Here is a 27,179-nt window from a genome sequence, read left to right on the forward strand (position 1 = left end):
TTACATATAAACCGATGAGATACTAACTACATATGTATTGTTTACTGTATGTTTACTCATTTCACCTTTACAGTTACACAGTCTGCTGTGCTGTTTTGTGGTGTTGACTGCATTTGGAGTTGTCAGTGGTTCTCCAACAGCAGAGGCTACAACACAATTGATATCAAACTTAAAACCTACCTAAAATTACATTAATAATAATAATAATAATTAGATTAAATGATATAATACAAATATGAAAACTCAAAAAATGTTAATGAATTTTGCAGAACGTGTTTTGAACATTAATCTTACATACCATCAGAGAATGTGCTGGCAATGAAAGATTGTTTGTGTGTCTCAGGATAACCTTTGGAAAATTAAAAAAGCAATCACAGAATAAAGTGAACAAAATGTAAACTTACTTTTACAGCTCACTATAATATCTTATTTTTAAGTAAGGAGTTAGTAAGGAGACTCAATACCTTGGCTGTGTTCAGTGAACAATAGTAGTACAAGGACCAGCAGTAGAAACATCCTTGATCCCATGCTGTATTAAAGCTAGTACGATACAATATGTCCAGGGAAAGAAAACCTGCAGGTGCACTAAATTCAGTCTCAGTGAGGGAATGAAATAGTTGTCATTGTGGCTCTTTATAAAGGTTGTCTGAGGTTGAGACGTGGCACATGCAATGCCAGTTAAATGAAGCATGTCTTGCCCAATCGGCACCGTTACAGTGGGTGGCTGTGAATAACAGGAAAGATGTACCTTTGCCAATAAACTTGATATAGTGGTTTTAGTAATGGCTCAGTGTCAAGAGAAGGTGAGGGACCCACATCATACCCTTGTTTTTAAGTCTCGGGTGAAACTTTTCTTACAGGGTCTTGTTAATACAGTATATGATCTTACTTTGAGTGGTTATCTGTGTCACACATTCATTTTAAGCTCTATGCTTTTCCTTACTGATTCAAGCTGAGATCTAAATATCTGTTCCACTCTATTTAGACAACACGGGAGGAAACTGAGAAGTCAAAAGTATATGTATGTATCATCTTTTTGTGGTTGGTGAACAACACAGTCAATGTATCTTCCATGCCACTGGCTGTGACATTTAAGGTAGTGCTTGCTATTGTCCAGGCCACCGCAAAGAATTGTAAGCATGAGATATTGTATTGTGTGTAATAACTGTTGAAAGAGGTGTCAGTCTTATACTGCCCCCTGACAAGGCTGTATGCAGGTAAGAGCAGAGTGAGACTTGTCCCCCCTCTGAAGTTTCAGAAAAATGCAGGTCTCTGCTTTCAGCCCTGTCTGGGACAGGGACAACACCAGTCAACCAAAAGCAATAAATCTCTTGGGGACATAATCTGTTCATATGTACTCTAGATGAACCTAGTGGCATAAAAATGTGGCACTGTATCAGTGACAATAAATCAACATCAGCTTTCAGCTCTGATCAATCAGTCAAAAGGATACTGAAACCATTTTGTCTTCATGTTTAATGCATTCTTTCATCACTTACACAATCAGCCACCCCAAAGCATAATTCAGAAGCATTTTAGTGTGAAGTAAAGCCTTTTAAATTGGTCATTATGTTACAGACGAGACTGAACCTGAAGCACAATCAACTATAGATGTATCAATACGACGTCACAACCTACTCAAATACACCCATGTTTGCAACTAAACACAGCCTCTCACATCAAAATCTGTTGCTATTACATAGGGTGAAGCAAAAAGGTACGAGGACAAGAATGAAATAACATGTGACATGACAAGCAAATAGACAATAATGATCAATGAAAAACATTTGGTCATTCAAATTAATGTGTACAAAGACATAAGACTTCACAACAGAGTAAATAAAGCTATTGACAAACAAACTGAACTCATGAAACTTAGTTGAACTCATAAAACAAAATGACAAATTACAGGAATTTCTTAGTCAGGGTAATTCTTGTATCTTGTATTTTTTTCATACCAGACATATCCTGGCACCTTAAGAGCCACAGTCTTGCACCCTTTTCCAAATAAATCCTGTTCCAGTAGCCTCAGTCGGACAGTATATTTTGCCATAGGATGTTTCTTTGGAAAAGCAGGTATCTGTCCATATTCTGATGTAAATCAAGCTCCTTTGATAGACTCATGAGCGCTGTAGTTGAAGGGATGAGATCTGGAGCCCACAGTTATACATAAAGGTTTAAATAAGATGCAGCAACTAATGTTTTGACCTACAGCATGTCTTCATTAAGAGTAAAAAGCTGCTGCATCTTTTTAAAAGCTTTATTCATAACCACTGGACATCTGGATTTATTTATGTATTACAGATATCATTCATTCAGATGTCATTTTATTGTCCTGACTGTTGAGTCACTGGCTCTGATCCCCCCTGGATGTTGCACAGAGTTCCCCTTATCATATTCAACCCTTGTATCGTTTGGCATAGAAATGAAATAATCCTTTGGTGGAAAAAACGCTTTAAGACCAAAAGCCAATGGAACAGATGCTTACCGGGAATTGAGGCAGGACTTTTGTCTCTCTATACACCGGCACATTTAATTTCTTACTGTATCATAAACACCAAAAACTTTGTGGTCCCATTACCTGTAACAGTGGTCACCAACCCTGGCCATGGAGAGAATTTGCACAAATAGTTTGTGCAACTATTAGACCTTAATGACTGACTCTATCCATCATTCAAGGTCTTAAAAAGATTAGTGTGATGCTCTCTGGAAACAGGGACGAGGACCACTGTGGTAGTGTAGGTCTGTGCCCTGGTTGCTCAGTTCTCAGCAGGTTTATCTAGCATGGACTTGAGATGGGCGTGCAGGGGTTCACACACAGCCTGGTAGCCCTGGGGAGTCAGGTGAAGGTAGTCGTACATGTCTTGGTGGGAGATGCTACCATTGGAGTGGACAAAGCCAGGGTCCACAGCGAGGAAAGAAGCATGAGGGAGGGACAATACCGCCTCCTGGACCAGCTTGTTCACCATGGCATTTCTCTCCCGCAGAGGGTTTGGCAGTTTACCTCTGGGCAGTAATCCCTGGAAAAAAGATGTATTTATGCTATAGTAAAAAAAGATGGAACATTCCATGGTGTTTTTTGCAATATTTTTAAAATAAAAAGTACCAATATATAAAGTGTGTGTTACTCTCTACAGGAATGTTTCCCAAAAGGAAAATCTGACTCAATCACTTTGAAAATCCACTGACGTTCGTATCGCCATCAAACATACAAGGTCACCTACGTATAGTGCCATTTCAGGATCATCACTTCCAAACAGTTTACATGTAATTTAAGTGCTTTTTGAAGAATAGGTTAAATTTTTTTCAGGTCTGTCTTAAACCAGCAATCATGTGCCCACATTAACATTGAAAAAAGATTTTTCTTGCTGTAATGGTTCGTCAATCTCTTTCTAATGCACTTCCAATATACAATAAGAGATGGGGACACAATCCACAATCATAAATTCTGAGCAAAAGTACATTCTGAAATTTATCTTTAGTTAATATGAGGCTTTAACAGTCTGAGTTAGACAAAATCAAGCAAGTATCTTCCAAAGTTACAGTATTTTTGGTACAAAATCCCTTTTTTTGTTACTATCCTTCTACTGCAACTCAGCACAGAAACACTGGCTGGGAAAACACAAACAGGAAATTCTGTACTCAAAAACTATTACTTTGAAATATATCAACTTTATTTTATTAACTCAGCCTGTTAAAGCTTCATCTTATATTCAGATAAACTTTGGAATACATTTTTGCACAAAACGAGGACTGTGGATTTTGTGCCCCACCACTGCCTTTGGAAGCATGTTAGAAAGCGATCTCTTAAGGGCCAGTATGAACTGGAGGAAAGAGTACGGCAAGAAAAAACGGGTATGTGGGTACCGATTTAAGACGGACTTGAAAAAATGTGAACAAAACAACTGTAATGTGCCCAAACGTCTATTGAAACCAAGAGGGGTGACAATCATTGTGCAGTTCAATGGTTGCATGAACTTCATTTGTCATTTTCAACCGACATGAAGATGAGTAGATTGACGCTTCCTTGAAGGAATGTAGCATAGAAAACCTACGAGTACAAGCGTGTTGGCATGGGGGAGCTTGTTCTTGATGACTTGGACAATAGCCATGATCCCTCCACAGATCTGTTCAGCAGTGTGACCATGATTGTTGGTGCCTACCCACAGCACTACAACCTACAACAACAAAAGCAGAAAGATTGCATGACTGAGCAAATCTCATTGACAGTTTGGGGTCAATGTACCTGGAATTAATATCTCAGCACAAAGTTGAGCACAATCAGTCTACTGTGGTGAATAAACAAGCATGATCATGTTCTCTATTTTTGGCACTGTTTTGGACCTTTGGGCTGATGTTATCCAGTTCACCGTTGCTAAGTCTCCAAAGCACATGCTGTGTTGCATCACCACCCACCCCAAAATTGAGGGCATGGAGAGGAGAGAACAGCTGCCTCCATATCTGCAGACGAAACCACAACACAACCACATGTTGAACACTAAGTTCACACAATTTGAAAGTGTGCATAGGAGTTTATGAGAACATGAAAAGCTGTCAAACACTGTATACAGAGAAGACACAAATAGGAATGTGCTCTATGTTTTACCCCAAACTGGTGCATGAGCTGAACAAGAGAGTCTCCAACAAACAGGACATCAGGTTCCTTGTCTTTGCTGTCAGACACAAAGCGGTTGTGCTACAAAAAGAAAAAGGGAAAATAAATGTGGACTTTTTTTTTTTTTTACGATGTGCATTTTTCACTATTCTTACATTTTATTGAGAAATGAGTAATCACGAAAATAATAAAACAGATTAATCGACAATGAAAATAAACATTAGTTGCAGCCATACATACAAAAATGTCTTTTGTATGCTGTATATTATTAAAATATGGAAATTGGAAGATATTTGCTTGAATACTAGATCAGTGGATTAAATATCAATGCATATTTCCATGTCAATCTGAGGAAAAACTAAAAAACTGGTATTTTATGGAAGGATCTCCAGTATTGAAGTTTTTTTCTTTTTAATAAATCACAAAATGAAAAACACTAAGTATACAGTAGGGTTGGAGCTTATGGCTATTTCCATTATGTATTAATTTACTGATTATTTTTTTGATTAATTAATTGATCGCGTAGTCTAAGAAAAATAAATAATTGTGAAAAATGCCCCTCAAATCTTGGGGGAGCAGAAAGTGACGTCTGTAAATGTCTTGTTTTGTCCAAACAACAGTTCAAAAGTCAAAGATATTCAGTTTATTGTGGTATATGTCAAATAGAAGGTGCAAATGTTCTTATTTGAAAGTTTTGATCAGAAAATGTTTGGTTTTTTTAAGCAGTCTTGCTTGAAAAACGATTAATGGATTATCAAAATATTTGCCGATTAACGTAGGATCGTTGTAGCTCTACTATACGGTTATATTTCATAAAAATAATTACAACTAAAGAATTTTTCACCTGTTTTGTTTTTGACTTGAAAATGCTTTTAACCTAGAAGCAATATGCAATACAATATGTCGGGCTCGGATCATTTTCAACTGTGATACCTCCCTTAAGATCACATTTTCAGTCATCAAGCTATAATTTCACCAAACTAAACATTAGCGAGAATGCAGACTGGGAAATCTTGACGAGTCATGGTTGTTGTTATTCTGTAGCCATGTATAACCCAGGGAACAAGTAATAGACAACTCATAATAATAATGACAATTTAACACACCAGAGACATCCATCGTCCATCTCCCTGAATGTCCTCATAGGGAGTGGGTGTGGCGGCTGGATTTGGGTCTTCTGCACTCATGACTTGACACTACCTGTGTAGGAAAGCAGTCACGTAGGGGTTTTGGTATTTTTTGCCACGGAAACAAACCGTTAAGTTAATATCCTGTAGCTGTAATTCCTAGCTAAATCTATGGAGGTTGCTAGAATTAGCAGTAGCTAGCCTACTTGCTGAAACACAAGACAGCTGTAGTTTAACAGAGAGATAACGGTCACACCCTGCTTCTTATTAACGTTAAATTATGAAAGCCTAAATTGTGAAAAAGGGGGGTAGGCAGCGCTTTATGTAGCGTTTACATCTATAGATATTACTGAACACTAACTACCATAAAATCAAAATATCGTCAGCCCCTAGTTCAGTTTCAGGAAGTAAATTTTTACTACAGTTGCATGTACCATTATCCTCCATTGGCAACAAAATATTTTTTTTCACGTATTACAGTATTATGTGACACTTTATCATTACTATGTATTTTACAGTCGGTTTAACAGCATTCGATACAAATAAATGATAAGTAAAGAATTGCTCGAGTGAAGAGGAATGTAAAAGATGAGACAGTTTTACCTCCTCGTATGTGTAAGTGGATTCGCCCTGCTCGTTGGTGTTCGTGGGAGTCGGTGCTGCGCAAAGAAATCTGCGACCAGTGTTGCCAGATCGAGCACTTTTCCGCCCATTTGGGCTACTTGTTTTTTAATTGTGCGGATTGTTACAATTTGGGCTACATTTTGTGTGGTTTTCACCTGCGGAAATTTCGGCTTTATTCAAGAGGTGTTCAAACTGTAAGGGAGTTGCGAGAGGGAGAGATGAGTGAGGTAAAGCTACCATGTGAAGTGACAGGGACAGGTGCATGCAGGTGTTTTAAAAACAACTAGAAGTTAACACTGACTGAGCACTTAACGAAGTACCATGTACAGCTGCTTATTTATACGGTTATCCAATCAGCCAACTGCGTGGCAGCAGTGCGATACATAAAGTCATGCAGATTTAAACGGGGGGTTGTTAACTCAGTGACTTTGACTGTGGTATGACTGTTGGTGCCAGATGGGCTGGCATCCAGTGACCAGCAGCAGCAGCAGTTCTACTGATGGAAGTTGATGAGTGAGGACAGAGTAGAATGGCCAGACTGGTTGGGGCTGACAGAAAGGCTACGCTAACTAAACTAACCGCTCTTTACAACTGTTGTAAGCAGAAGAGCATCACAAGATGGCACAACACGTCCAACCTTGAGGCAGATGGGCTACAACAGAAGAAGAGTCGAACCAATACAGGTTTTAAAAATACGGGGCTCGGGTTGTAGCTCACCCATAGTGTAAGTCACTGAATCCATGGCAACGCTATACTCCCTGTTTCTTGTAAAAGTTCAATTTCGTATTTTGTCAATCCTTTTGTCAGTCAAATCTGGCAACACTGTCTTCTCTAGGTTGCCGAGCAACGACAGATTTACGTGCGGCAATTAACGACCGCGGACAATTTTGGTAAGAAGCGTTGTTAATTAATGATTTTAAGTATGTGTATAAATTTTTAATGCATAGTTACTGCTTGTCTCGCATGGCATGTGCCTGAAGTTAAGGTTAGTTACTCTGTTTATTACCAGCTACAGCTGAATACTCTAACTTCATACAGTTGTGCTTCAAATTTATTTGCACCTGTTGGCTAGCTAGCTAACCGTTAAGCTACATTAGCAGTTTGAATCCAAATGTCAGACCAAGTATTAAACAATATTTGGACAGTTCGCCTTTTTGTTAAACCCTTCCAGGTAAAGTAGGGTGACATTTGTAATCTCAGAGTCAGGAACCTAGAGACATGTTCTTGATCACTCACTTGTAGAAATAGTGAAGATACTCAAGATTCAGAAGACTCAAATGTTTTGTTAGGATATAATCCAAATATACCATTTTGTTTTTATAGTTTTTTATTTTTTTTATTTTTATTTTTTTTAATTTACAGTATGAGTTCATTGACTTATTGAGGTCTGATACTGCACAAATACAGATGCATAGGCCTAAGAATATAGATTTGCTTTCCTACAGTCTGCAAAGTTAAGGTCCTTTGACATAGTGCAACTGGAGTAAATAGCTCATGCAAAACAATTCACTGTAAATAGTTGCCTCAGAATTATTTACATCTGCTGCAACTCAGTTAGTTATGCACCATGACAAGACAAGATGTCGATGATTCTGTTTGAATATATTGTGGAGATGTACATCTTGCATAAGAGCCACTGTGATATTAGCTCTGCTTATAATAGCAAGTAGATTAACTGTGTCAGTGGAGAGGGGAGAGACTACCTCAGACACGCTGTAAGAAGGCTCTGTGGCCTGTTTAGATGACTCTAGCTTACAGTCACAAATGGACACTGTTGCTGTGGTAAACCAACTGCTGAACTGCCAACATCTGTGCTTTATAACAGAGCAACAGCTTCTGTGAGACATAAATAAAGGAGTCGACATGCCTTGCCGTGTAGCTGTTGACAGGTGACGTTGCTTTTTGGGATTGGTTGAATCTGTCTTATTGCCACTGAAGATGGTAGAAATCCAACTTGGAGCAAATAAAATATTGTAAATGCCGCATTTCAGCAAAGCAGAATTTGCTATGCTGAAGTGTTTCTTTTCGTTAAGTGATATGCTTTCAAATGGCATGCAAATTAATTGCCCTAAAATGCATTCTATGTAAAAGGTTCTTTAAATTGGGATAGGTTGGTTTGGTTGGTCACCGAAGGAAAAAAAATCAGACCACCTACTCTTTAGTTGAGGGTTTTATGTGGGGGAAAAAAATTGTGTGTGTGTGTGTGTGTGTGTGTGTGTGTGTGAGAGAGGTTTGTAATTTCCATTAAAATATTGTAGAAGTGTTGAGCTCATTGAGGTTAAACATCCTGTAGTGGTTGCCTACCTCTCTTGTCTGTCCTACTCACATCATTTTTTCTGAGAAATGTCTAACTGCAGTTATCTTTTCACAGAATTGGGTGCAGAATGAGTCACATTTGTGGCAGGGCCCTATCAGACAAAGAAAAGATCTTAAAATTTTTCAACAGGCAGTCAGAAACAACAGATAAAAAATGTTGCTTACTGAACATAGACCATAATAAGACAGATGGGCAGAACAAAATGAAACGACTGAAGACCCGCAAGGAAAGGAGTCAGACAAGAGGTGGTCGGAAAGCGGCCTCAAAAACCAAAGTACATCACCATCACTACCATCACCAAAGCAGTCGAGACATGGCACACCCCTGTAACTGTTGTCACAGTAGCTGGCATTGTCCTTTAAGAAGAGCTGCACAATTTCCAAATGTCATTCCTGCTGCACAGGAACCAAGCATCATCACAGACAGCCGCCTGATCGGACACCATGGCCTGTTCAAACATGAGGTGAAGTCTGTTGACATTGAACGCTTGTTAAGTGAGCAGGGGAAGGTGGAGAAAAGTGGACAGAAAGCACAAGAAAAGAACGATGCAATTTCACATCCATCTTCAACATCTCACATTCCTTCTCCATTCTCCAGTAATGACTTGTTGGGTGCTGATACTGGTGAGGTTGAGCCAGTTGAAAAGAAAACAGACTCTGCTATAAACACCCATGATGATTGCCATGAAAAACAGAAGAAAATCAGTCATGGATCAGATGTTACACTTGGGCAGAGACCACAGCAACAACTTCATTTTTCATCTGGAAGCTATAAAAGCATCTTCTCATCTAAACACAGCTCCCTCGATGTAGTAATAAATAAAAGCAAAAAACTGACTCCCACTGTTGACAGAGACAATGTAAAGACGTTAAACAGGAAAGTAAAGACACACATGAATTCTACTGTGAAGCACACCGCAAAGAACCCGGAGTGTCCTGTTTACCAGACAGAAGCTCATGGTCTCAGCCCGGGCCCACTTCAGCTCTCCAGCTCACTCAGTGCTGACAGCTTTGAATTACAACACAGAAGACAAGTTCCTGCCTTTGTATTTAAGTCTGTCAGTGAAATGGCAGCACGTTTGTGTGACTGTCTGCAGTTCCCACTTCTGAGGAAGAGAAACCTGGTGGCAGAGAGCAGGGAGGTGCTGTTGAAAGCTATGCAGGAGATGCATGGAACCCGGCTTCAGGAGAACCTTTTCGAGGAACAGCGACACCTGAGCTTTGGTATTGATCTAGCAAAGGCAGTCCAGGATCACGTTCAGGAGCCAACCATGATATATGAAGATGAGCTGCCTACAGGTAGGCTCTGAAATACTAGACAGCTCTGAGACTCTCATAATAAAAAGAAAATATGGGTATTTGTTAAATATTATTGTTTTTAAGAGACGACTTGGTGTTAGGTTATCATCTGTCTGTATAATCACAAAATTCTTATGTTGAGATATCGTGTTACAGTTTTCATCTAGAAATGAGAAACAAGTTAAATCTTACCAACATTACAGAAGGTGACATGTTCACGTGGATAAAACCTGAACTTTTTACTGTGTGTTGTTCAACTTGTTAGTATTCATATCGATATCATCTTTTTACCTCAATATTGATAACACCACATTGATTTCGAGATTTTACTGTGATAATTGTCCATATTACCCATTTTTTACCTGCCCTGTGAAGTTTTCTTGTAAAGAAAGTTATTTGTACATTCAGTTTTATTTACCTTAAAACACTGACTGTATCTCTGAGGCCTGACAAACATTTTGGATGTATTTCTTTCCTCATAAAACATTTGCAAAGCCAATTTTTGTTTGCAAGGTTTACATTCATGTTTATTAACTTGAAGCCTCCTTCTTCCTTGCCTTTGTTGGAACACTATTAAGTTTCTTGGCACAGTATTCTTTTTAAGACAGGCTTGAAAAATTGTGGACCTATCCTTAAAATGGGCTTTGTCATGAACTCAATGAGTACAATCCATACTGTAAATTTCAAGTTTTAAAGAGCAGTAGTAAGCACTGCACACAAAGTTTCTGGCCTGTTTTTCAGTTGTGTGTCTCCTTCTTTTTAGATTCATCAGCATTTAAAGCTGACACTGCTAGTCAGCCATGTCTTGACAGCCAAAAAACCACATCTTTCAAAATGATTGGAGGCAGGCATTTTAACTGGAAGTCTAGTCTACAGCCACACCAAAGCCTGGAACGGGTAAGAGCTTAAAATTACACTGCAACTCCCTTATTTAAGTTAATATCACATATGGCCCAGATGTTATCCTTCTTTTGATAATATCAGATAATTTTAATATTCTCTTACTCTGGAATAAACTGCTTTCTGGTCTTTCATGTGAAGACTGCTGAATGGTTGACAAGCCCTGTGGATAATTCTGCCAGTCTTTTGGATGATATCCTCAGACCTAGTTGCTCTCCTCAGTTCAGCATGGACTTTGAGCCTTCTGCATCTTCAGCAAGTGATCATTTGTTTGCTCCCTCTCCCACCTCATGCTGGGGAGAAAAAGCCTCTGCATCTCAGCACTGGAAAAACAGTTTCAACAGGCCAAAGAGCAAAGAGCCAGTTATTTTTGATTCCTTTGAAAAAATCTTTACGAACCACAGCCAAGCAGTTAGAGGTAGTAGCTGTGGGCCTCAGGACAATGACAACAACATCCAGTCTTTCTTTCCTTACCAAGCACAGCTGCCAGGTAGACATTCAGCAGAGCCACTGCATTTTCCCCAGGAGCAAAACCCCTTTGAAACTGACAGATACTCCTTTGCTCACTCCTTCTCTGCCCAAATTCACCATTCTAATCAGAGCAACCATTTCCAGCCTTTCAGCCAATTCAGTCTCTCTTCAACTTGCCCTCCCCTCAGGTCCCACCACACGGACATGATGCATTACCCACCATCTCACATGCTTGAAAGAGGCCCAGCACCTCCCTTTTCTTTACCGAGCCCTGAGCACTGGTCCTTTCCTCCTATGAAACTGTACTAATGTGTAGTGAAACTCTGCATAAAGTCATGCCTGTGAACATTTCTTTAGTTAACTAAACACCAATGCTCTCTTAATTCGTTCCATCAACACTTTTTGTTCATAATCAGCGAAAATTTGTGGTGTGCTCAATTTTTATTAAAAATACAGCATTAAATGTAATAACAATAGCTGTCATCTCAAGAGTTATCTCTTTTATTCTTTTGTGCCATTTATTAGATAAAGAAACACACAATTATGTATTGGCTGCATCTTTGGAGAATTTTTTAATATGCAGTACTGTATATAAACACATCTTCACTAACACAGGTGCTATAATAGGAAATTTTGTAGGAATAATTTTGGCCATGAATGTGCTATTGTGAAAGCTATTTAATTTTTTTTTTTTTTTTTTGTGTGTGTGTGGGCAACATTTAAATGCAAGAAAACCCATTTGTACAAGTGTAAAATAGAGGAATTCCAAGCATCAAGCATTACTAAATATAAAACTGACCTGATCACAAGATATTAAATGACACTGTTGATTCATGCTTGTATAAATGATGTTATTGTTAATCCTTTATAATCCTTGGATCACACTGTACTTTCACACCATATTTTCATAACCCTCTCCCTGCAGCAGAGAATTGAATTTATCATTTGATATACTGAAGGCTTTATCTTGACTAAATCACAAATAAAATTCTCAAACCTTTTTAAGGTAGCAAGTAATAGTTTTCATCTGATGTCTCAAAATTTTCAGTCTCTTCACTTTCAGCAGAAGCACACCCTTCCCTTTTATCATTTTCTTCTGTTTTGAGTCTGCTCCCCACTCTTATTGCCCTACATAGCTGATTCCAAAACAGTTCTTGGGCCTGAAGTGGGTCAATGCAGTCTGAGCCAGGCCACTGCAGGTAAGTCTTTTTTAACATGACTTTTCTCATGCGGTGATAGGATGACAGCTGCCTCTCAGAGATTGGCTCCAGAAACACAAGCAGAAGAACGTCTCGGTGCTCATCGAAGAGTCGGTAGCTGGCTAGCTGGATTTCCAGGGAACACCACTCGCTTTGTAGGAAATTCCTGCTCACCATACAAATAGTTTTACGGCTGCTGTATACAGCAGAGACAATGTTGTCCACAATATCGCGGCCCAGTTCAAAGTCCCTGTGATGTAGGCAAAGTTTAAAAGATGATCCATTTCCCTCCAGATTGGGCAGTAAATGGTCCATGACCCATTGTTCATCAGAGGAATTATAGGAAATAAATGCATCATATTTGCAGTTTTCTTCCTCCTCTCTGAGTCTGCGCCACTGATCACTAAACCAGGAACGGAACACATAGTAGCTGTACTTCATTCTCCAATAGAGTTTGACATAAAGTAAAGGAGTGACCGTGAACAGGAAGATCACAGCTGCTGTGCTGAAGAGCAGGTACTCTCCTAGATCTATGTAACAAACTTTGGTATCGAAGTTATAGAATTTGATTTTTGTATCATGTTGGCATTGCAGACTGTGGAGATAGACTACCTGTACATTTGGGTTATTTTTTGTCCAGTTTTGCAGCAAACTGTTGTGGCAGGTGCAGCTTAAAGGAATATTACGTATGTCAAGGTAGTGGAGTTTAGCTAGACTTAGTAGTGCATCAACAGGAATGCTGTGCATCACATTGCGGTTGAGCTGCAGTATGCCTAACTGTGTAAGATTCCCAAAAACCTCCTTTGAGAAATTCTGAATGCCCATATTTTCTACAATCAATTTGGTCAAATTTCTTAGATTTTTAAAGACTCCTGGTTGTAATTTTGCCACCCCAACACAGCAGTTATCCAGTGAGAGGAAACGCAAGCCTGTCAGATCATCAAATACATCAGGAGCAAGATGAAAGATTTTATTGTTGCTGAGATAGAGAGATTTCAGTGAGTGGAGGCCACGAAATAAAGTGCTGGGTAAAACGGTCAGGCCATAAGGCTGCTGCCCACCCAATTTCAGATCACTGAGTTTGCTGAGATTCATAAATGGTGACCTGATATTTTCACTGAGGAAGCGTATCTTATTACTTTCTAAATCTAGCACTGTGAGTGTATCTTGAAATACACGACAGAGGGAAGTGTCAATCTGTTTGAGGTTGTTTCCATCTAGATAGAATTTGGACAGACTGTTTAGTCCATCAAGAGCCAATGGCTGAAAATGAGTGATCTTATTACCCCCAAGATCCAATGTAGTAAGATTATTGAGCCTGAGAAAGGTCCAATTGAAAATGACAGAAATACGATTGTTGCGTAGATTAAGAATTTGCAGGTTGGAATTATCTTCAAAGGTGTCATTGAACAAATCCGTTAAGATATTATTGTCCAAACGGAGTGTCTCGAGTCTTTTCAACCCTTTGAGAGCTTTGCGATCGAGATAAGCAATTGTGTTTATGTTAAGTTTTAGCGTCTTGATATTTGGTGTGTGATAGAAAGCATAAGAATTTACTGAGAGGATGCGGTTGTAACGATAGCTCAGCTCCTCCAGATTTTGGAAGTAAATCATATTTTGTGTTCTACAGGACTGGAGAGAGGTGAGATGGTTATGCTCTGCATTGAAGCTTTTTATGCGTGTCTGTCTATTGAGAAAGTTAAGACAACTTGTTGTTTTCAGTTCATTGCGGGATAGATCCAGAGCCCCTGTGATTTTAGGACAATAGTACAGTGTGTAGTTTGTTAGATTCTCAATCCCATTAATACCCAGACGCAAATTTTTTATCCATTTCACCTTTCTCTTCAACAATCTGCATAGCTCGATAAGCAGGCTGTCATTTTTTAGACCTGTGCCAGAGAAATCAACAAGATTTGCTTGGACGTTGCTGATATTTAAAAACTCCACAACCTTGACACTTGTTGAACGCAAACGCAGATATTTTATATGTCTCAAATCCACTCCTTGAAAAGCCATCGTAGGGAACCTCCAATTGTATGACAAATCTAGCACCTTGATGAACCTGAGAAATGAATGTTTACATCCTAATGTAGACAGATTATTTTTACATATATATAAAGTAGTGAGGGATTTGGGCAGCGACACATTTGAGTGGCTGAGAGAGGTCAAACTGTTAAAGCAAAGGTCTATTGTCTTCAGATTAATTAGATGTGACACAGACACAGAAATCCCTGAGAAATTTGTCAGAAGGTTTTGCCTCATGATTAAAGTGTTCAGATTGAGCATAGTAGCGAAAATTCCATCAGGGAGCTGCTTTAATTTATTGTTTGTCAGCGAAAGAAAGGTGAGGTTGTGAAGGTCCTTAAACAGAAAAGGGTTGAGTTCTGATATGTAGTTAAAAGACAAATTTAGAGACTGAAGTTGATGCAAGTTTTTGAAAGCAAACTGATCGATGATACTCAAATTGTTATGATCTATTCTGAGGTATTGAAGCTTTGGTAGATGAACAAAGCTGTGGTTGGAAATGTATGACACAGGATTCATGGAGACGGTGAGATTGATGGCAGATGGCGGCAGATCACGTATAATAACAGACATCTTCTTTTCCTTTCGATGGATGCAGTTGAAACATTTTCCATTTGAATATGGGTCTGCAATGCAGTTTTTAAAGCTGTAACCACTGAGTTGAACAGCACCAAGAACAACTGTAACTGACAACAACTGATAAGTTAGAACAGCCATGTTGTCTTGTTGCAGTCCAGGGACACAGTCATTTAAATAAGTGTCTTTGTTGGTTTGATTTATGTTGAAAAGGCCTCTGGGTTGTTCATTAGTTGAACGTGGAGCAGGAATCTGAGGACAGAGAGCAGGGCATAACCCGTATCACATGTTATGTTGTACAAGTAAATTGCCTTCTTCTCACCGTTCTGATAGCAATATACAGTACTACTTCCTGCAGTACAGTATTGTCCTTAAAATACATCAGAGGGTGTAGTAACATTGTTTGTTCCAACACTAACTTTGTACAGACAAGACTTGTAAGTAATCAAAAAGTTAGGGCTCCTGTAGGGATTGGTTGCATTAACTTTCAAGGCTTAATTTACTTCCATTGCTGCAGGAAAGTTCTGAGTAAACCAATTTTTTATCGCTGAAAGAGGCCTGTTATTATCTGAAATTTACGTGATATTTCAGCGCTTGGTGACTTCAACTTTTTTTTTTTTTTTTTTTTTTTTATATACCTTGGGCAGTTTACCACTTACTTTTTTTACCATTTAAGGTTTTTCCACTGGACTTGAGCTACTTAAATTTAAATAAAAAACTCTAAAAATTGAGGTGTTCTAAAATTTTGACCAGTAGTTATATATATGTATGTAGCAGATACATAAGCAGAATTTTGACAGAAATAAATGTTAGTATACATTTTTATCAAATACTGTCATGTTTTCAGAAACAATGTCTGATGTATGAAGTGCTATAACATAAAAGTGACATGATGCCCCAAAATAAAAATGCCCCTACTTTTATGATGTTAGTGAAGGATTTTCTGTACTGCAAATTCCTACACTAATTCAAACAGTTTCTTGCTGATGTTAATGTGTCTTACCAACCCAAACCATTCTGTGAGGTGCCAAGAAGTTAAACTTGAAGTAACAGGGACAACTCGGTTCCTCTTTTACAATGTTTTCATATCCCTTTTCCTTCTGCCCTTTTGTCCTCCTCCTCCTGACATTTGTTTCACTTTATTAATATTCAGACGTGATACATGCCATCAAAGGGTTGTCATTGGCCAAACAGCAAATAATTTGGAGTTTACTACTACAAGTAAGGGTAACTAAATTATAGCGACATTTTGTAACAACCCTCACGAGACAGGGAGACTTCTGAAATAATCCTTGTTCTTTTTCTGTCATAAACATTCTCCCATTATTTGTCCAACACTTCAGATACAATCTCTCTAAAGAAAGTATTTTTAGTTTGTCCGAGAAAGAGCACTTGCAAATAAACATTAATATCCTGAGACAAGTCATCCTGGTATAATCTTTAATATTATCTTTCACACTCTTGTTGGATCTGAAAAGTAATTGCCAAATATCTTACTATATTTGAAGTTAAAAATAAATAACAATATTTTGCCATGACAGCCTTACCTGATCGAATGAATGTTTCTCACTTGACTGTGCCAAATCAGAGTGCTTCGTTGTACTGTGACCATCTTAGATATACACTAAAGCAGAAAGAGGAAGATGGGGGAAGCCCATTCTTTTCCTTCCATATTCGGTTTCAGCTACTCACGCAAAAAAGCCTGAATCACATCATGATAATTCCACAAGGTTTTATTGAAAAGCTATTGCTTAAATGCATACATAGAATATTTGTTTTATAGATTATTAGATGAATGCGTCACTGGATAATATAGAATGCAAGAAAAGCAATATACAGGTACGTTCCAATTACGTTCCAAAATAAAGTGTGTAAATTCACCACTGTAAACTTTTCCAATGTAAGGGGAAAGTCATTGTTGCTGTTAATTGCAGCATTTCCTCCCTCATGTGTTCACTGGTTTGTCGCATAAAGACAATTTCAAAGCGGTGAGTTGCTGTTTAACTTATAATAAAAGACTGGTTCAGTGTAAAAATGTATGCCTACTTAAATATTGAATTATTTCTCTGTAGTCTTTTTCTTCCATCTCTATGCATCTCTGAATGCCTGGCCAGATCTCTGATTTGTTTAAATATGTATATTATAGATTTAGTGTATAATAGTATAGAATAATAAAATGAAACAAAATGGCAATTGAATCTGACTATTAGTCTTACGTTGTAAACCTTGTCCTAGTGTACATTTATTGGCAATACCTGCTTAATTATGGTTATGCCAATAAAGCAAGTTTTAATTTGAAATACATAAATGGTGTCCAGACCGAGAAATGTAAATTTCCATATGTGCTCCCCCCCCTGTAATTTGAAAATTAGATGTAATGTCCCTTCTTTTTATCCCCTCATCTTCTGCTCGCGTGCCATCTGACAAAGTCCACACAGAGGCAGGCAGGCCATGACAACCCAGTCATCACACACTGAGCCCTGGGTAAAAGCACAGTCAGAGTCAACTGGTGACAACCATCATTATCTCATGCAAAATAAAAGGATTGTTAAGGGTGAATAATATTTTTTTCACAGACAGGGAATGGGTCTGCATTTCATGCATCCTATTGTCAGTACTAAATCAATTGTACTATTATTTTTCTGGTCTAATCAGTAGTTAGACAACTTTAGCCAACTTACTCCAATGTGGTATCTGCTGCGAATACTTGTCCTTAGAGCAATCATGGCGCCAGGAAGGAAGGGCAGGCAGCAGCTGTCCCCGTTGTCCTGAGCCACCTTACAGGCCAGGATACAGGGGACAAATGTTGCACAAAGACCTGGAAGTGACAGACGTATTGTCATACTGAAATTCATTTCACAGTGTTGGTTCATTTCTGCTTTTGTACAGAAAACACGTACAGATGCCACAGTCTTCACAGCAGTCGCACACATTTGTACTCCAGTCTGATAATCCCGAGGAGACAGTGTACTGTGTGACTGAGACCTGAGGCTGCGAGCTTATCACATTTGACTGGAACGCCATCGCTGCAAGAAGACGAAAAAGGAGTGTGAGGAAGATTCAGAATGTGAAACGTCACATAGATCACCTCGGTTAATAATCATGATTTGTCCTAATAATTGGTTGGTTGTACAAAGTCACAGTATTATTAAAAATTAAATATAATATTAAAAATTAAACTCGCTCACATGGTAACATTATCAAGCCCTATTTGCAGCAAAGTTTCCGCTAAAGAAAATGTCCTGCTCCATCTCCAGTCCTGTGCCATCGAAGCTTCTGCAGGTTTTCATTCAAGCCAAAAACAATTTAAGCTTATTCCACCATAAACCAGATAGGGAGGCATTAAATTAGTGGAATCATTTAGTGTTATGAATTGCAATGAAAACCTGAAGACTGCTCTGTGTAGCAGAACTGGACAACCTTAGTTTGTAGGAAACAGGGCTTCACAAAATCTCACCTTTACCTGTCCTCTTGAGGTTAGTGCGGTCAAATGTTGTAGACGGTCACGGGCTGATTCCACAAATGGGAGGGCGAGGGACATGGCCACAGCTCTTATACCCAGTGTGACATCAGTCATATGTGAGCCCAGTTTCCATGCTGATATGACGTGACAAACAACGACCACTTGGGCTGGTGCAAATACCCTGTAAAGACAAATCTCAAATGTTTATTTATGGGGCGTATCACACCTTTCAAAAGGCTGCACCCAACATAACGCGGTTTTTATCAGCATAGTGTATATTTGTATTTTAGAAACTTATAAACTAGGTTTTGCCTTTAGTGCAGGTGTGGTGTGTGTACACACTGTTGGCCCAGCTCTATATGTAGGAGCTCTGAAGCCTAAGCACAGACATGAGTTGACCATAAAAAAAGGTTTGTGCTACAATAGTTTTTTTTTTGTTTTTTTTTTGTCAGAGCATATGTGTATTTGTATGGTATGTCCAGATGTACACATGGCTCAACGGACAACACTGGTGAACAGCAACACACACGTGCATGCGAGGGCTATGTAAGATGAGAGAGAGCCTCCTTAACTATGAAAGTGGTTACAGTAAAATAATAGGACATAGCTTACAGTATATCAAAACAAAGTACAAAGATACCCCTTGATCTTAATGTTTTTATCTGGGGTCCTACAGGGCCTCAAAAGCCATACTTAATTTTTTTATCATTTTAATACTTAAAGACTTCATCTAATTTCATAGGAATTTCCTTTAAAATTGATGACATGTTTCAGAAGCATTTCTGTTTGTGGTTTCAGAGACCCCTGCTGTAAAACTTGATTAAATATGATGGATTTTAATATGCTTTTTATTTGTGATTGGTGTAGAAAATACATTTTACACAGCACTATGCTCCTAAATCCCAAATATGTCTGCTGATTTATTGTTATTGGAATTTCATGACTGTTTATTCATAAGAGGTCTGACAGAGATTTAGACCTCAACAGTCCCCCAACATAAATTTATGTCACTCTGTAGGATAATATACATTTCCTTGTCTGTGATCATTTTTTTTATAAGCAAAAGGAATATGTATTTTTTTTATGCATTGCCCATATAACATATAAAAAATAAACTATTACCTTATTTGGTGTAATAACAATGCTTTATTTTCATTTCTGTATTTTGTCCCCTCTCAATTTGCAAGCCCGGTTTATGGAAAGAGGAAGGGTTGCCACTTTAATACGTTTCTACATACTGGGTTTTAATAAGGTTTGAAGAAAAGAAAAAAATCTATATATTTGAAGAAAAAAAATGCAATTATTGTGTATAATATTCGTTTTATTTTTTACACATATAGCAGTTGAGTCTGAGACACTCCAAACAATGTCAAAGTAAAGAAAACATGAACAAAATACAAGGATTAACCCTATTAGCAATGTATAACCATTAGTTGAATGGGTTCTTTCTAATCTCATTATGTGCAATTTCTAATTTCTGGAAATTTCTTGCACGGTCACTACTCGGTCATATCATGACCAATATTGGATCTCACATTTAGGAACTTTTTTTTTGGGGGGGGGGGGGTCTAGCATAGATTTCTGAACTTTTCCTAAACCATAAAATTACCAGGTACATCCAGATCAAGTAGCCCTACCTCAATAGGTTATCAAAGAGGGGCATTAGAACATTATCCCACAGCGTATGGTATAGGAAATCTTAACGGCAGATGATATTTTGAACAAAACTCAGATTACAGCAACACCTGCCAAAACAAGACAGGACAGATAAAAGTATTGTTATGCTCTGCCATGACTCATTTCCTGCATGTTGACTCTACAATTAAATTTCCTTTTGAATACAGATTTTGAAACAGAACAACATGTCATTATGGCTGCTGATAAGAAGACAAATGTCCCACGGGTATAACATAACTTACAGATTTGATTGAGATTCTAATAGAATTGGATAGATAAATTGTACAGGTTGATTTATCGACCGATAAATAACAAGAAATTGCAGCAGATGAATGCCAAACTGGGTTCGAGGTAATTTACAAATACTGTCTCTAGTTTGTGCACCAGAGAACACTGACAAGTTGCTGATAAATTAGTATCACATTTTTCAAACTTCCAAATATGTATATCAGAATCAGCCTCAAAAATCCAGTATGGGACAGTTTATAGCTTGTTATACAAAAGTGGTGTGTTCATACTTTCTTGACAGCAAGGGCAAAAAGGAAACAGTGGAACAGCATGCAGGGTCAGGCTTGATTTTTGCCCTAAGGACACATCAGTGAGACACAAGCCAGAGGGATATTTGAGTGACCCAAGTTTAAAGTGGAGCATCAAAGTGTGCCATTATGGCACCAGACAATTTTTTTTTTTTTTTTTCTTCAAATAGGCACTTCAGCTCTCTAGGATGTTCATGTGCACACCAGATTACATACTAATATTACTTTAGCAGTATGTTTCTGTGGTTTGTATTGCACTGTTCATCATATAAACAAGTCGACTATGGCAGAAGGAAGCAAAACATTGGTGACATTGCACAATAATAAAAAAATAATATTATTTACCAGAGATCCCTCAGTAGAGATAGAAGTAACCACAAGTGTGTTCATTTCCTCCTACATTTAACACGTTGCTTTTATTAATGTTGGTCTAGTTTGTAGAAGTTGCAAAAATGGGCTTTGTGACTCTCTGCACTTTATCTCTCAAGCAGCATTTGAGTGCTCCTTAGCTGAGTCTTGTTTGTCGCCGGCCTGTGGTTTAATGTAGTCTCTGGAACACCTAAACTCTTCCAAACGTTTGAAGTGAAAAAAATCTTTATCACAAGATTATTTTAAATTGTCCCAACTTGCTTTCAGGAGCATGATAATGTGCAGTTCAGTTCAGTTCATCTTTATTGTCAGACTCAGCATCCATTAGAAGAACATATACCACAAAAAAGGTACAATACATACATTAAAATAAAACAAAAACATAGCCGCTTTTTATAAAATACAGTTATACCATGGTTTCCACAGGGGTAACTGTCTTATAAAACTAAAACTAGGATACAACAGCAGCATAATAATGTTGTTCTGAGAATCATCCAGTCAACAAATAAATCTGTACGTGAGATTTCTTTATAGAGCCTGGAAAATGCTCACTCCTGCATTACAAAACAATTCGCTTGCACTATACCTACAGATTTTTCAAAGAATCCCTGACACTATGTAAGCCTTCAGATGTTGATGTTTTCCACTAGGAGTGCTATGTCCCCTATATTATTTGTAACTACATACATTTCCTGTTTTGTTCTTCTTATGAATATCGAGTCATCTATACGATTACTTCTTGAATCAGCTCCTTCCTACCTTCTTTACCAGATCTAATAGGGTGAGTAAATTTTGTCCACCATAGTAAATTAATTTGTTTCTTTTGTTTTCGCTGAGAAAACAATTACTGCATTAAAATGGTTACAAGGCTCTAGTTTCCACTTCTTTTAAGCTCTGTAAAAGTGTTGCAATTAAGAATCCCTGAAATCAAAACCAGAACGTATTTTGTAATCCTATCTTGTCTCACACAATTTTATAGAGTATTTTGACATTCTGAGCTTTATAAAATCAATGTCAAAGAAAGAATACTCCTCAAATGTCCTTAACAAGTTACTACAAAAGTATGGGTATGATGCTTAATATCTCTAAAGCAGCTCAATATAAAGAACATAGTGGAGACTGTGAAATTTCTGCCAACCAAGCAATTTCACTTCTCCTTCCTTTATGGAGAATTTTTTTGTAAAAACAGTTTCAGCTTCTTATGGGTTAAATTCCCACAGTCTTTGTTCCTTTTATGTAAGCATTTACCATTATAGGGTAAAATAACAAACTGGATCTACATGTGGGTGCACAATCCAAAAAAACATTTTTCCATATAGTGTAAACTAGTCATGCACTGTCTGTCTGCAGGAGCTGGCTGCAGCCATCTTTTAAAAATATATGTCATAATTTCCCTGAGACAGTCATCAATTCCTGCTATAGCCATGTTTGCAAATGTCTGAAATGTGTGGGGATTCGGTTCCTGAAATCATAACTTCTTCTTTCTGATCGTCCCTCATTTAGACATGTGTAGACCGAAGGATAGACAGAAAAAGGATGTTTAGCTAATGTGTTTATGAGTAGATTGTGCTCTCTTAACTCTTGGAAGGTCTTGGATGTTCTGCTGCCTCCTTGCTTACAACAAATATGGATCAAGTCACACCAACCACCGAAGATTACTGGGTGAGTGACTATTTCTATAATATGTGCAACATGGGTCATCAGGAGACATAGTGTAATCTGAGTCATCTCTGTAAGCTGTAACTTGAGAAAGTAAACATGTAGAGAAAATGTTCCTCCACCAGATATTCTTAGATAATATCTTATAGTGTTTCTCTTTTGATTAGTTCTAATATGGAAATAGGGATACTTTGACCTTTGTGTCAAAAGTTGACCTTAATAAGGCTCAGGTAAATTAAGAACTTAAGAAGTTTGTGCAATGATGAAATGGGTGGAAAACCATCAGTAAACTACGTTTTTTTCTTCAAGTATCTGACAGCTTCTCTCCATCATCACAGGTCTTTGAAGAAAACTATGAAGACAATAACACCTTGTCCCCTGAGACAAGCAAGAGTCATGCAGCCCCATGCTTACAGGAGGACATCTACGGGTTTGCACAAAAGTACTCCCCTGCTGTGTACAGCCTGGTGTTCCTCCTGGCTGTTGTGGGCAACGTGCTGGTGCTATGTGTGATCCGACGCTACCGAAACTCTCAGAGTGGTGGGACCTGTGCCTTCTCTCTGACCGACACCTTCCTCCTTCACCTGGCCATTTCTGACCTCTTGCTGGCTTTCACCCTGCCCCTGTTTGCGGTGCAGTGGGCTCACCAGTGGGTGTTCGGTTTGGCTGTTTGCAAGATCTCCGGTGCCCTCTTCTCCCTGAACCGCTACAGTGGCATACTTTTCCTGGCCTGCATCAGCTTTGACCGGTACCTGGCCATCGTTCACGCGGTCAGCTCTGGCTGGAAGCGTAACACCTGCCATGCCCAAATTGCGTGCGCCATCATCTGGATGGGCTGCCTGGGCCTGAGTGGGGTGGACATTACCTTCAAACAGGTAGTGGCTGTGAACACTGTGGGTCAGCACAGGGCGCTCCTGTGTCAGGTGTGGTTCACTGAGAACTCCACACAGTGGCAGGTGGGACTGCAGCTGGTCAGTGTGGTTCTGGGTTTTGGGCTGCCTCTGTTGATCATGCTCTACTGCTACATCCGCATCTTCAGGTCTCTATGCAATGCCACTCGCCGCCAAAAGCGCAAGTCTCTCCGCCTCATCATCTCCCTGGTGTCTGTGTTTGTGGTCTGCTGGGCACCGTACAGCTGCTTCCAATTGGCAGATAGTCTGCACAGGTTGGGCGCAGTGACCGGAGGTTGCCAGTTTGGCCGCGTGGTTGACCTTGGGACGCTGATCACTGAAAGCGTGGGGTTGTCGCACTGCGCCCTGAACCCTCTGCTGTATGGCTTTGTGGGGGTGAAGTTCAGGAGGGAGCTGGCAAGGATGTGTAAGGGGCTGCTGGGACAGAGAGGCTGGCTTGGGATGGAGGGATGGAGACATGGGAAGCTTAGAAGAACCACGGGCTCATTCAGTTCTGCAGAAAGTGAAAACACCTCCTTCTCCGTCATGGCGTGACATTGGTTAGAGAGACATGAAGAAAGAAGCAGATGTGTGTGTGATTGTGTGTGAGAGAGGGGGTTTGGTGTGAGCGAAAAGGAGAAAGAAAACTGGAGTGAATTCAGAAAAAGGAAGGCCTGAACAGAGAATATATGATAAGTTTAATTAGGACTGTTCAATATGTTCTCAGAGGGAAAGCTTTTTCTGCCTGTTTCTGCATCTAGATTTCTGTGATGTATTTCTTCCAGTGGTGCTTTGCCATCTGGTTGTTGGTGTGGTGCCGCGTACAACAGGTTGTTTTATTGTTGTTTCTTTTTTTTTTTTCAAGAATACTGTAGTAAAATTGTGAAACATCAGCAATCTACATTTCTTCATACTCATAGAAACGCTTGTTCAGCACTTAAGATATACCCTGTGGCTTTAGTAGTCAAACTAATCTCACGTCATTACACTCAGTGGGTTTTTCCCATCAGATTCCACTCTCAGATAGTTTGCAGTAAAACAAGTTTCAGCTTATCAAACAGTGGAAATGGTTGTATAGGATAAAAATCTGTGTATATTGAAATTCATGTTTTTTATGTTCCATTTGTTCAACTTTTACAGCTGTTCCCTCAGCTGTGTGCTTCAAAATATTACTCTGTGCCGCAAAAGGGGAAATGAACATGACTCTTTGTGAGGTACACAGATTTTTATAATAAATATTTTGGAATAAAACCAAAGTTTCATGTCTATAATGCATAAACATCTCATGTTACCTCTCTGCAGGTTTACTATGGGCAGCTTTCATTTAGCACAACATGTAGCTAACGCAAATAGCAATTAATATAACTTTGGAGCTATAATTAACTGGGTGAGATAATGGGACGGCGTGCCTTGGAGAGGATGGTGCATCTGGTTCTGAGCCACTGCGACACTATTAGACTTGTAGATCCAGAAAAGTAAAGTTCCCCTTATTTGCTCATAGAGCAGCAACAAATGTTATATTAGAAAGGCAGCATGAGAAGCTCAATCTGAGATTATTGACCACAGCCAGTGGTATTCAGATACTATACTTAAGTAAAAGTAGTGATACTGCAATGTAAAAATTCTCCATTAGTAATGATACATAAGTATGGTCAGAAAAATGTACCTTTAACATCAAAACTACAAGTACACATTATTCAGAATAACCCCTTTAATATCGTTATATCATTATGTGCAGTGTTTTATTACTTCTGGCAGCATTTAAATGTTGCAGCTGATCGATGTTGAGATCATTTTAACTATTTACATATATATTTTTGGGTTTTTTAATCTGTACCAATACATATTTTTTTTAAAATAAACTGATTATAAGTTTTGCACTTTTAATTTATAAATCTGCCAAATAACAAGTAAATCTATCTGACGAATGAATGGAGCCAGAATTTAGAAGAGCAGAATCATTGCTGGAAAACGTATTCAGATCCTTTAGTAAAGTAAAAGTAGTGATTCAATAATATAAAAATAATACATTACAAGTAAAACTCCTGCATTAAAAATCCTACTTTAGTAAAAGTACTGATGTGTAATCAGCAAAATGTACTTAAAGTATCAAAATAAAAGTCTGCTGTAAAATTGCCCCTGTTACTGACATATCATTTTATCTGACATAATTAGCATGCAGTATTTTACTGTTGTAGCTGGTCAAGGTGGAGCTGTGATAGAAAATGAGAAAAGTAAGTGGGTTTATCATTTAAACATCATTTTTGAAGAAGAATTCAACTACAACTCAAACAGATGTCTGTGTCTTATGTAACATGTAATGTAAACAGAAGAGCAAGGCTTCAGTCTCTTCATGACCAAAGATGGTAGTACTGTACTGGACTAGTGTTGATTAATGAGGTTAAGTTGTAGGGCCCTTGTTTTCTTATTTCCCATACATATGCATGTGAATGTATGTTTGGCAAATTGACCACTGGATACCTGTTGATATGTACTGACCAACCAGAATGAGTCTCTTTGTTCTCTAGAAAAATATTAGGTTTGCTCTCTGTTAGGAGAGACAGGGGTGTTTTGCCGACTTGTGTAAGTTGCTGTCACCTATTAATGATCAATAATAATCACATTAATATTCAAATCTGTCAGTGTCTGTGCTTTATTTGTGTCTGTGTCCAGAGTGTTTACAGAATTTCCACCACAGAGCTAGTTTACTTACTTTTTATACAGTGGTTTAGTTCCCAGCCTAGAGTTTGGGTCTCTTCAAAGGGCCACAAGATGAATCTGAGGGGTCATGAGATGATTAACAGGAAAGGAAAGAAGAAAAAAACAAAGTGATACACAAATTTGTGTTAAATTTTATTTTCTCTAATCGCTAATCTAATTTTTTTGGTTAAATATATTGTATAATTTGACCTCTTTGGGTCTCAAATAGTTATTTAAGTGAAACTATCTTAGAATTTTAGACAGACATGATCTTTTGGTGGAAACTGCACAACTAACAACTCATAGACATTTGAAACATGATAAGTGGCCCAAAATATACGCTTTTTTTATATGGTGTCAGGTCAAAAAGATTGGGAACCAATAATCTTTATTGATGTATTGTATTTTATAAGCTTATTATTTATAATCGTATTATATTTCTTGTGTAAAATCTTAATCTCAAAAGTAACTTGTAACTGCAGTTGTCAGATAAATGTAGGGTGTAAAAAGTACAGTCTTTTCATCTGATGTGTGGTAGAATAGAGGTATAAAGTAGCTTCAGATGGAAATACTCAAATACAGGTAGCTCAGAATTGTTCTTAAAAATAGTAGCCCTCTTGAGTAAATGTATTTCACAGCAAAAAAAAAATTTTTTTTTTTTTAACTCGAACCTATTACCTTGATAACTGAGTAAAACCAGAACCCCCCCCTAAAATCTCTCGCCCAAACACTG

The 27,179-nt window shown here is 38.3% G+C and overlaps 5 protein-coding genes across 13 annotated transcripts; 2 read left to right on the top strand and 3 right to left on the bottom strand.

The window, feature by feature from the left end:
• Positions 1 to 1,458: 1,458 nt before the first annotated feature.
• Positions 1,459 to 6,624, bottom strand: pafah1b3. Of its 2 annotated transcripts, none has more exons than XM_040117051.1 (6): positions 6,346 to 6,624; positions 5,722 to 5,815; positions 4,607 to 4,696; positions 4,345 to 4,461; positions 4,056 to 4,178; positions 1,459 to 3,020 (listed from the first exon to the last, which is right to left on the bottom strand). In XM_040117051.1, exons 2-6 carry the CDS (start codon positions 5,800 to 5,802, stop codon positions 2,760 to 2,762), a joined length of 672 nt encoding a protein of 223 aa, XP_039972985.1. In that variant the 5' UTR covers positions 5,803 to 5,815; positions 6,346 to 6,624; the 3' UTR covers positions 1,459 to 2,759. The 2 variants fall into 2 exon arrangements, with proteins under 2 accessions (XP_039972985.1, XP_039972986.1); XM_040117052.1 differs by lacking the exon at positions 6,346 to 6,624 and adding an exon at positions 6,107 to 6,142.
• On the top strand, positions 6,457 to 18,159 carry si:dkey-250k15.4. 7 transcript variants are annotated; one of them, XM_040117046.1, is made up of 7 exons: positions 6,457 to 6,593; positions 6,971 to 7,090; positions 7,202 to 7,256; positions 8,192 to 8,255; positions 8,738 to 9,981; positions 10,745 to 10,878; positions 11,023 to 12,308. In XM_040117046.1, the coding sequence occupies exons 4-7, from the start codon at positions 8,230 to 8,232 to the stop codon at positions 11,659 to 11,661; spliced, it is 2,043 nt and encodes a 680-aa protein (XP_039972980.1). In that variant the 5' UTR covers positions 6,457 to 6,593; positions 6,971 to 7,090; positions 7,202 to 7,256; positions 8,192 to 8,229; the 3' UTR covers positions 11,662 to 12,308. The 7 variants fall into 7 exon arrangements, with proteins under 7 accessions (XP_039972980.1, XP_039972979.1, XP_039972984.1 ...); XM_040117045.1 differs by lacking the exon at positions 6,457 to 6,593 and adding an exon at positions 6,644 to 6,879; XM_040117050.1 differs by lacking the exons at positions 6,457 to 6,593; positions 11,023 to 12,308 and adding an exon at positions 18,042 to 18,159 and having other exon boundaries at positions 6,644 to 7,090.
• On the bottom strand, positions 12,030 to 15,317 carry tlr21 (toll-like receptor 21). The gene has a single exon (XM_040117043.1). The coding sequence runs from the start codon at positions 15,291 to 15,293 to the stop codon at positions 12,354 to 12,356; it is 2,940 nt and encodes a 979-aa protein (XP_039972977.1). The 5' UTR covers positions 15,294 to 15,317; the 3' UTR covers positions 12,030 to 12,353.
• Positions 17,518 to 18,696, bottom strand: cnfn (cornifelin). 2 transcript variants are annotated; one of them, XM_040117053.1, is made up of 4 exons: positions 18,610 to 18,696; positions 18,053 to 18,178; positions 17,834 to 17,970; positions 17,518 to 17,632 (listed from the first exon to the last, which is right to left on the bottom strand). In XM_040117053.1, the coding sequence occupies exons 2-4, from the start codon at positions 18,174 to 18,176 to the stop codon at positions 17,543 to 17,545; spliced, it is 351 nt and encodes a 116-aa protein (XP_039972987.1). In that variant the 5' UTR covers positions 18,177 to 18,178; positions 18,610 to 18,696; the 3' UTR covers positions 17,518 to 17,542. The 2 variants fall into 2 exon arrangements, with proteins under 2 accessions (XP_039972987.1, XP_039972988.1); XM_040117054.1 differs by having other exon boundaries at positions 18,616 to 18,676.
• A 3,223-nt stretch (positions 18,697 to 21,919) lies between these two features.
• Positions 21,920 to 26,353, top strand: cxcr3.2 (chemokine (C-X-C motif) receptor 3, tandem duplicate 2). Its single transcript, XM_040116670.1, has 3 exons — positions 21,920 to 21,978; positions 22,786 to 22,859; positions 23,195 to 26,353. The coding sequence occupies exons 2-3, from the start codon at positions 22,824 to 22,826 to the stop codon at positions 24,299 to 24,301; spliced, it is 1,143 nt and encodes a 380-aa protein (XP_039972604.1). The 5' UTR covers positions 21,920 to 21,978; positions 22,786 to 22,823; the 3' UTR covers positions 24,302 to 26,353.
• Positions 26,354 to 27,179: the final 826 nt, after the last annotated feature.

Source organism: Xiphias gladius, chromosome 22 (assembly GCF_016859285.1).
Source record: "Xiphias gladius isolate SHS-SW01 ecotype Sanya breed wild chromosome 22, ASM1685928v1, whole genome shotgun sequence".
NCBI classification, from domain to species: domain Eukaryota; kingdom Metazoa; phylum Chordata; class Actinopteri; order Istiophoriformes; family Xiphiidae; genus Xiphias; species Xiphias gladius.

Excerpts from the sequence above, each read along its gene's own strand:
- pafah1b3 (XM_040117051.1), bottom strand. The coding sequence starts at position 5,802 with ATGAGTGCAGAAGACCCAAATCCAGCCGCCACACCCACTCCCTATGAG. Across the intron at positions 4,697-5,721 it reads ATGGACGATGGATGTCTCTG|CACAACCGCTTTGTGTCTGA; the intron begins GTGTGTTAAATT and ends TTCTTTTTGTAG. Across the intron at positions 4,462-4,606 it reads AGCTCATGCACCAGTTTGGG|ATATGGAGGCAGCTGTTCTC; the intron begins GTAAAACATAGA and ends TTTCGTCTGCAG.
- si:dkey-250k15.4 (XM_040117046.1), top strand. The coding sequence starts at position 8,230 with ATGCCTTGCCGTGTAGCTGTTGACAG. Across the intron at positions 9,982-10,744 it reads TGAAGATGAGCTGCCTACAG|ATTCATCAGCATTTAAAGCT; the intron begins GTAGGCTCTGAA and ends CCTTCTTTTTAG. Across the intron at positions 10,879-11,022 it reads CACACCAAAGCCTGGAACGG|ACTGCTGAATGGTTGACAAG; the intron begins GTAAGAGCTTAA and ends TTTCATGTGAAG.
- tlr21 (XM_040117043.1), bottom strand. The coding sequence starts at position 15,293 with ATGGCTGTTCTAACTTATCAGTTGTTGTCAGTTACAGTTGTTCTTGGT.
- cnfn (XM_040117053.1), bottom strand. The coding sequence starts at position 18,176 with ATGGCGTTCCAGTCAAATGTGATAAGCTCGCAGCCTCAGGTCTCAGTC. Across the intron at positions 17,971-18,052 it reads CTGTGAAGACTGTGGCATCT|GTCTTTGTGCAACATTTGTC; the intron begins GTACGTGTTTTC and ends TGTCACTTCCAG. Across the intron at positions 17,633-17,833 it reads GCAGCAGATACCACATTGGA|GGCTCAGTGTGTGATGACTG; the intron begins GTAAGTTGGCTA and ends GCTTTTACCCAG.
- cxcr3.2 (XM_040116670.1), top strand. The coding sequence starts at position 22,824 with ATGGATCAAGTCACACCAACCACCGAAGATTACTGG. Across the intron at positions 22,860-23,194 it reads CAACCACCGAAGATTACTGG|GTCTTTGAAGAAAACTATGA; the intron begins GTGAGTGACTAT and ends CCATCATCACAG.